The sequence below is a fragment of the Sphaeroforma arctica genome (assembly GCF_001186125.1).
Source record: "Sphaeroforma arctica JP610 unplaced genomic scaffold supercont1.127, whole genome shotgun sequence".
Classification (NCBI taxonomy): Eukaryota; class Ichthyosporea; order Ichthyophonida; genus Sphaeroforma; species Sphaeroforma arctica.
In genome coordinates this window covers 63563-72935 of record NW_014040431.1, presented here as the reverse complement: position 1 = coordinate 72935, position 9373 = coordinate 63563, and the positions used below count along the sequence as shown (strand labels likewise).

At 39.9% G+C, this 9373-nt stretch overlaps 2 protein-coding genes across 2 annotated transcripts in view; one reads left to right on the top strand and one right to left on the bottom strand.

Annotated features, from left to right (window-relative positions):
- SARC_02747 (hypothetical protein) overlaps positions 1-383 on the bottom strand; it is a 2304-nt gene extending 1921 nt beyond the window's left edge. The window contains exon 1 of the mRNA XM_014303481.1: positions 189-383. Within this exon, the coding sequence (XP_014158956.1) occupies positions 189-254 (66 nt within the window). The 5' untranslated portion in view covers positions 255-383. The remainder of the gene's footprint in view (positions 1-188) is intronic.
- A 369-nt stretch (positions 384-752) lies between these two features.
- Positions 753-7032, top strand: SARC_02746 (hypothetical protein). The gene is made up of 7 exons (XM_014303480.1): positions 753-1064; positions 2971-3152; positions 4103-4192; positions 4414-4592; positions 5631-5773; positions 6348-6430; positions 6879-7032. Exons 1-7 carry the CDS (start codon positions 893-895, stop codon positions 6966-6968), a joined length of 939 nt encoding a protein of 312 aa, XP_014158955.1. The 5' UTR covers positions 753-892; the 3' UTR covers positions 6969-7032.
- The last annotated feature ends 2341 nt before the right edge of the window (positions 7033-9373 follow it).

The following is a 9373-nucleotide window of genomic DNA, read 5'->3' as shown; positions in this document are numbered from 1 at the left end:
ATGTGGATGTATATATATATATATACTATAACATATATATATATATATATATTCACTCAATATGCTAACGGAGAATGATACGGATACATTGTAGAGTCCACTCCCTATGCCCTCCCCTACCCCTTCCCTCTTGTATATTGCACCGCCTTTCTGGTACATTTTGTAATGCTGGTGAAATGTATACTTACCACTAAGAAGGTGGCCATGAATGAAGCATTGCTTCGCATACACGTTCGGTAGATAGCTCCAATCATATTTGCTGAGTATGTAGTACAAGAAGGTTACCTGTGTAGGTGTTAATGAAATGTGCCGCAGATCGTACTAATTATATGAAGTGTTCGCAACCTCACTGATATAGTACAATTGAATAGAACCATACATACATATTTCCAAAAGCTTATGGATTATGTTCTATATTTAGATTTATATAAATGGCAAGAGAATTGGGGTCTCCGTACAGTAGGTATTAGGGTCTGTCTTTGATAATTCGGCCTATGGTTCTGCCAATATTTGTGATGTCCTTCCCAAATCCCGATTCAATATTTTTTAGAAAAAAGCAATGTCGTAAACAATTAAGATATTCTAAATACACTGATATCACTCGAGTTTATCATATTCCAGACAGGAGTTAAAAACATTTGGGGCCCCGTATTCACGTGTGGGCAATCTTAAAATACCTCTGAGTTTGAAACTTGAGAATTCTCTGTGTATGACGGAATAGCGCTACGCGCACAAACGACATACGGGCCGAAGGATAGTCTTGTCGTTACATATACGCCACAAGTATTATCTACGAATACATATACGTATCTAGTTTTTCCACACATACATATTCACATCCTCGTTAGTATACAATCCACCTCCATACCCATATATATAACCAATCGCAATCATGGCAGACGATACACCCGCAGATTTCTTCGATCTGTCCACCACCAAGAAGAAGAAAAAGAAAAAGACACTTCCTAACTTCGATGCTGATACTGCTGGCAATACCACAGCCGAAGGTGTTTTGGAAGGTGCCGCAGAGGCAGTCACAAATGCCGTGGAAGAGGTCGCAGCTGGTAGGTGTTTGTGGGCTTGAATAGGTTCTCATATCTGCATCGAGGTATATTTATGATATATGAGTGTGTGTGTAAGTGTTTGTGTGTGTAGATATATGTACGTATGTATGTTTGTCTATCTATATATATATATATATATATATAATTAGAAATGCAATTAGTAAACGTCTTTTTAGATGCAATTGCAACTGCAACTATGTGTGTATACGTGCGCATGGATTATAAAATTATATAGTTTGTATATATGTATATTATGTATGTATGTATATATGTGTGTGTGTGTTGGTAGAATATTATCATCCTGCATATGCGCATGTATCCTTGTATCTGAATTTAATATGTATATGTACCCAAATATATATAGGTGTGCGTGTGTATATATATATTTATCTGTATCTGTAAGCTTTTACCTATATCGCATGTATATGGTAAGGATAGGAATACTTGTGTTCATTTGTAGTGGTGGGTGTGGTTGTGTATGTATACAAATATATATACAAATATATATATATATGCCTAAGGAGAACTTATACTTGTATATCTGTTCATTTGAGTCATATTTGTATAGCCAGGTACGCACATACATAGTTTCTTTGGATGTTTGTTCACTCAGTTATAATACTGATACATTTAATTTATTATGTTCTACGAGCACATCAAATTGGTCTGTATATACATAATTTCACAACATAGACCTGGGTTTTTATACTGTATTGCCAAGTTATAGTATATTAGTACTGTAGAGAGCTAGCTATTCGCTGTATGTGCATATATACACACCCTCTCACTCCCTCGTTGCTTATTGAAAATAGGAACTCGGATTCTGTTGCTCGTGTATGATCGCGCTTGTCAACTTTTATGTGTGTTTGTCGTCAGACTTCCCATCTACTTTGACGGGTTGGTTGCTTTCTGTATTCTATCTATCACAACATGTGGTGACACAATGAAAGCACCCCATTGCCATAAACACAAGGTGATTCTGTTAACCACAAGAGCGTCGCAGATTGGATATGTGCGCTCGAGTTATCATGTTGTCTAGATATCCAGACTTGATGATCCACGTTGAAAAATCACACTAAATGAATATTTGGGTAACGAGTTGATGTTTCTTTACGGTCTTGAACTCGATTACTATCTGCATATGCTCATCATGGTATCGGCAAACGAACTTGTTGAGCATTTACGTCCCTCACGACTAAATTGTTGTGTATTGGCATACAAATCGCTGATAATCGTACGCATAAATCCTTCCATCGCAAGCAACGATTCCATCTTATGCACCCGCTTGTATATATTTAAGTATATATATATGACAAACTTGTGCACGTCATCTCAATCTATCACATTTCGCATCTCAAGTTTGGCTACGAGGACATTGCAAATCGTGAAAGATTACATGTACGTTTTAGCTATAACTATTTATCCATCTTCATGGCAGCAACAACTGATCGCGTAGACGAATTATAGCACTGAATTATAGCACTCAGGGGTTTTGTACCCTAGAGCCTCTGTGTTCGATAGAATTTGTTTGCCATGGCAACATAAGGATAGATAAGCTCGCGTATGCACTCGTGATTCCAGGCGTTGTGTCCTATCCACTCCAGTACTCATATATTGTGCTTCTATAGTTTTACATACAGTTTATTTCGCACACTCATGCTACTTGAAGCGTATATATATATATGATTGTATGCAAATTTTATGTTGTAATTTTTTTACACATGCCTGCATATAAAAACCGTTATCATTACCATGTACGTACCACCTAAACCTATGTACAGTTGCCTGTTAACCGTGGCTATATATCTCTACGAAAATTCATACATGTGCAATCATCTACCAAGCACACCTTTTTCTATACGCCTATCACTCATCCATACCCATATAAAAACAAACTCCACCGCAGCCGTAGGTGATATTGATCTCTCGTTCGGTGGCAAGAAGAAGCGCAAAAAGAAAACGGCGCCTGCTGATTTCGGAGACTTTGACGCGCCAAAGAAACAGGCTGAGCCCGTGGCAGAGGAAACGGAAGAAGTAGAGGGTGCGGATTTGGAGTTGACCAAAAAGAAGAAAAAGAAAAAGAAAAAGGTGTGAAATTGGATATGTAAGGCATAGAGTGCCGGTTTACGGATAAGGAGGACATAGAAGGTTTTTGTGCCGACATATATATATGTTAGGCATGGGCGACAGTGTACGTACCTATGTTTCGTCGGGTATGTGTAGATATATATTCCACGGATGTCTCATTCGTACTGTTTCTGTTTGTAAACAAGACAAGGCACCGTCTTCTCTCTATCACTCTCGCGCTATATCGCGCAGATGATAAGAAAGGGAGGAAGGTCACTTCGTTGTATATCTGTTGTTAAGTGTGGGACACGCCTTTACTGATTCGTATACGCGCACACACCAAATCAAATGTGTGTATGTCGGTACAAACGAAGTATCTGAGCAATTGGGTATGCATACCCAAACATGCGGTTGGGTTGGATTCAATGTGCGACTCAGTTGTCTTTGCACTCTTGCGCACCATGTATTAATGCGATGCCAAGTCTCGGCTTCGTATGTATTGTATATATGCTGATGCCTTGATGTGAAACTGAATACGTATATGCGTTCATTCATATTGGCTTGTGTATTCTATAGTCCATGTAGCATAGCAAATACGTAGTACCATGTGTTTCCTTGACAACATTGACCTATCAATCAACGTACAAGTGTACGCCGCCTCGTTTGAGTCACAGCAAGTATTGCAAATGGGACATGTTATATTTTCGTGCAATACGTTATTTTTAACCTACAAAACTATGTGTGCGCATGTATATATAATTATGTGGTGTACATGAGTTTAAAATTGGTGTCTGTCATGGTTGGGGCTGCGTTTATTGCATTCTTTTATTTATTTTTATTATGCCCTACACATCGTCAATGGCGTACATATGGTTGTTCATGTATTGATGGCCCTTATCTGTGTCACATATATGCTCATCCTTTATTTACCAACTCACATGAGATTATAAATCTTTTTTCTTATTCTTTAGGATCTTGCGTTCTTGGATGAAGACGAAGGAGGAGATGCTTTGTTAGAAGACGATGCCGACGATACCAAGGAGAAGAGCATTTGGGCTCAGGTGTGTTCCGATGATTTAAGTCGATAACCACCAGGAGTGTGTAGCAACGGTCGACACCGATCAGAGCTGCCTGCCTATACGTGCGAGTGTGCATGTACTATGATAGTGGATCCTCTGTATCCGTGTATGTCTCCATGTGTGCATAGGTCTTTTCGTATAGTCACTTGCTCGCAGGAAGAGACGTCCAGGTAGATTTCTAACATGCACACACTACCTTCCAGGATTGTGAACGCGAATATGCATACGAGGACCTTCTAGCACGTGTATACCAAACAATGAAGCAACGTAATCCAGACAGTGCTGCGGGAGAGAGGAAGCGTGTGACCGTGCGACCGCCACAGATTGTCCGAATAGGAACAAAGCGTACTGGTTTTGTCAACTTCGTCGAGATTTGCAAGCAGTAAGTCGCGTGTTGCGCATGTTTGTGTATGTATGTATATACACTGTTGTCTATGTTTGTGCATGTATGTATACTTGTGCATGTATGTACTTACACCGTTGTGCTTACTTGTTTGTACGCATAAGAATCTAGGGCGCTCACACAGACACCAGCCAGTATATCTATGCAGCAGCTAAACAAATCAACACGATACTAAGGGCTATTTTCTGGAGGGTATACGGGTTTATCTTTGTGATTTAGTATGTGCGTGTTCGTATCCCATGAATGTGTGTCGCTTCTCAACAGGTATTCAGCTTTGGCGCAGCCTTTTACAAATTTGTTCGTATTGTTAAGTCTTCAAAGTTGACGCGTGGATACTGTGATTCTCTAGAGCCAATGTATTTGTCACCTCGATTGAGTTTGAAACAGTACATCAAGCTGTAGCATTTGTACTGTCACCGGACATTGTGCACGATCAGAGTATCACCAGAACATTGGCTTGACCGTCAAATCCGCGTACACATCTACCAGCAGCCCCATACGCACTACCATAAGCTTGATCTGAATGTAAATACACTCGGCAGTGTATAGGCTCTGCTCGATCGCTTGATGGCAAGCGCGCGTCGGCAGTTGATAGCAAGTTATTTGTTTGCCATACATGTCCACATATTCACTACTTGCGAATCCGTTCACAGACACTCATCACGTATACAATCCGGAATAGTCGCACAGAGTATAGTATCTGTCCGATCATGTACTGGCGTACATACGGTCTAAATTAGATACAGTGTCTTATTTGGATTTTGTGGTATACCAAACGTTTTACCATCTGCTTGATCCCAGATAAAACAATAGCGCAGATCGAATATCCAGTCACATGACGGCATAAGCACCATCTCAACTGTGCGTACTATCCAAAGAAGCGTTTTATAACTGTAATATACATCTGCACGTTATACACATATACATACACATCTAAGCATATGTATGTATATATATGCATATACAATTTAATATAATATCGCAAAATGCTGACATGTATCTGGAATAACTCAATAGAGTGCACCGTCTGCCCGACCACGTGATGGCATACGCACTGTCGGAGTTGGGTACTACTGGTTCGATCGATGGTGACAGTAAATTGGTAATTAAAGGACGTTTCCAGCAGAAGCAGATCGAGAATGTGCTGCGATCGTATATCCGTAAGTTCACATGCGTTCTCAAGCCTTACTTCACTGAGTAGAATCTTCGCGAATGAGTATATAGTAGCAGTGTATGCCTAGATGCATATGCACGTGCCTGAAATCATAAATTTATCTGATTTGTGTATGTGGGTAATTTTATGCGCTGTGTATTTATGTGTGTGTGTTTGTGCATATATATATATCTGTGTGTGGATTTAGTTGTGTATATCTGTGTAAAAGCTTAGTTACATTCTTGCGTGTGTGCTTTCTGAGCAGAAGGATGTGCTGAGGAGGTTATAATTAAGGTCCGCCCTGTCCGTGTGCGAGTTCGATATGTAATTATTATATATGTGTATATCATTGTTCAATTCGTTTACGTATAAACTGTTATGCTTCCACATGTTCCCATACTCTTCAGCATACTCAAACAGTCCCATCTGCTCGTTCTATTTTATGATATCGAATTTTTATCGCAGGATTACGATTTCTATAGCCATTGCTTGTGCATATAGTTTGCTGTACAGGGCTGTGATTTTCATATCTCGAATTATACTTTTCACTCATGTCACATTGTAAAATTTCATTCCCACAGGAGAATATGTGTCATGTCACACGTGTCGGTCCCCCGATACTATCCTCACCAAAGACAACCGTCTGTTCTTCCTGCAATGCGAGGTGGGTTGTATTGACACGCATGTTTCTTATATACGTATATGTAAAGGAGCGTAGTTATGTTCGCGTGTATCCAAGGTTTGAAATCCAATCGACATTTAACCCCTTCGCTTATGTGTTATATGCACAGGGTTGGATAACTGCCTACGTATGAGACATGTTTACATACGAGCGTATCTCTGGTGGTTTGGCTATATATATTTTGGGTTTAGCAGTGCGAAGTGAGTAGTCGTGGCACAAACATGCAGTGTGTGCATGTCTCAGTACCAGCTGACCCTGACATACATCGAATTCGCCTAATTGCTCATATATTTTGAAGTGTGATGTGGACACTCTCCATTTCGTTTCATCACCGCTTGTTTAATTAATTTCCCTTTCCGATCTTTGTTGCTACGTAGAATAGTCACTCACCGTTTACTTCTTTTTTCAACATCTACAAAAATATTTGCAGTCGTGTGGTGCCCAGTGTTCCGTAGCAACCATCCACTCCGGTTTCCAAGCCATCACCACCAAGCGTGCCAAGATCCGTGCCGCCCAGTAAACACAGGATTTTTTGGTTCCGCCATAATTACGCTAATAAAATTGGCTTTCGAGCTCCTTGTATATTTTGGTGTAGTTTTTGTTTGTTTTTAGCATCAAGGTTCATCTATTGCTACTCATCATGCATGTTGTTATGTACTGCAAATTTGTGACTACTTGCGCTAGCATTTTCAGCGAGAAAAAAAGCTCTTTCGATCACTCTATAAGTATACTTATATGATTCGCTTTATAATAACGACAGTGTAACTTGCAGTTTGTTTGTTTTTTAGCACATTTGGTCGGCATTGTTGCCCAGTTTGTATGATACTTACTGCAAACCATCACTTCTAAGTGCGCCAAACAGCCCAATATCCGTACCACCCACTTGGCATGGGCCTGTCCGGTGAAGACGTAGATGTACCGCCAATGCTTACTTGCAGCACAATATGAAAACTCGAAATCTTGGTTAAATTGTATGGTGTGCCATCATTCACAAATAAAAGCATGAAGAAGTGGCGATGCGCAAATCTCAACCGATATAATTATTACCGGGCAAGTCACGACTTTGTATTGAAGCTCGCTCGCTTTCAAAAATAAAAAGTAGATTATCGTGTAGCACTCCGTTTTTAAGCAATATAAGCACGTGTATCTAATGTTTGGTACTGAAATTGATGTACATTTCTACTTTCTGCCACCGAGTGTGCCAAATCGAATGCCGCACTGTAAACTCCCACACATTTTTTTGACCCAGCAATGAATGAGACTTTGTGATAAACTGAAGCAGATATTGCGGTTCTTGTTACTAACCTAGTTTCAAATTCATATACTGAGGCGACAGCCGTGTCGCTCGATAGACAGCAATGTTGTTTTTAAACTCAGAAAGCTTTCTAAGGATCATGTAGTATTCCTCGCAGCACTTTTGGACGTAGATGTGCTCGGTTTCATACACATAGTGCTCTTAAAGTGCACTGCGACATAGGTGAAACAGTTCTCGTGCCGCCCAGGTGAGGTGGGTCACAATGAGCCGACCAAACTTAACAATCCGAAAGCTTGTTCATCAACGAATATAGTGCTCCGCAGCAATTTGTGTCTCCCAACTATCATCGCCAATCTATCTATCCAGCCGATCATCTACCCAGCATATCAAAAGCTCTGGCACTCAGAAATTGTACCGTTACTGTAATATTTGATGCTTACTTGCTATAAGGCCATGAAACGTACAATACTTGTACTCCAAAGATCATGCCTATTTCTTTTTTTGTCATTCAATGTGTTCTTCCCTACTGTGCATTCCACGGAGTCTATCGCTCGAACCCCTTTGCGTATCACTTTCCGTCTGGAATACGTGGAATACCGTAGCTGGTATGTGTGTCTTTACTTCGCTAAAATAAAGAGTTTGGCATCATATGAAAGCTGAGACTCTTGCTGCTTATTATGTATACCATTATATGCTAGGTTCACTACATAATATATAAATTTGCCCGAGATAGGGCAAATAATCAGTTATCACTGTTGCTGATTATCCGTTGCGCTATTTTACTTGTTGCGCTATTTTACTTACCGTAAAGAATACCGACAATGTTGCTGTTAACAAACTTGAATTTCTATTTCTTAAGGATGAGCTGCTCAACAATACGGTATCAAGACTAGCTTGGAACTGTATGCAATTTATGTTTTTTTTAATTTTCAATGCTAGGTTTAGTGCATTTATTACATAAATACGCTTAAGTAATCGTACATTTTGAGCTATCACTGGTGCTAATTACCCACTGCGCTGTCTTATTTATCGCCAAGCATACCGACAAAGTCACCGCTATCGAACTTAAAAGCCCATTTGGGATGAGTTGCTCAACATTATTTTCCCAAGATTAGCTTGGAACAGTATGGTATGTTTCACACATATTCTATTATGCTAGGTTAGTGCAATAGATAAACTCCGCGTTAGTAATGGCAAGTAATCAGCGATCACTATTTTTTCTTATTAGTGCGCTGCCTTACTTATCGCCAAGCACACGGGCAAAGCTGCCCTTAGCAGACTTTGAAGCTCAAATGAGATAAGCTGCTCACTTTCCCAAGATTGGCTTGTAACCATATTATTATGTTTCATCAATGCTTTCTGACTCACTCTTACATGTAGTATAAACCCAGCAGTTGTAGCTATTATTGTGAGACGATTTCACCCGAGACTTGTCAAGTTTCGTACCACCCAGCACATAAGCCTAACTGTTTCAAAGATACTGATACAAACCAATACCAAACGCGTGCGATAAGGAAGTCACATGTCTCACTCGATGCTATTTCAATATCGCCAGTTCGCGGCTAGTGTCACACTAATATGTAATTACAGCACGACTTTCAGAAGTATATACCTCTTTGTGAAATCCGTTCCTGTTGAAAACGACCGTATTATTGCAAATCGGAAGCTAG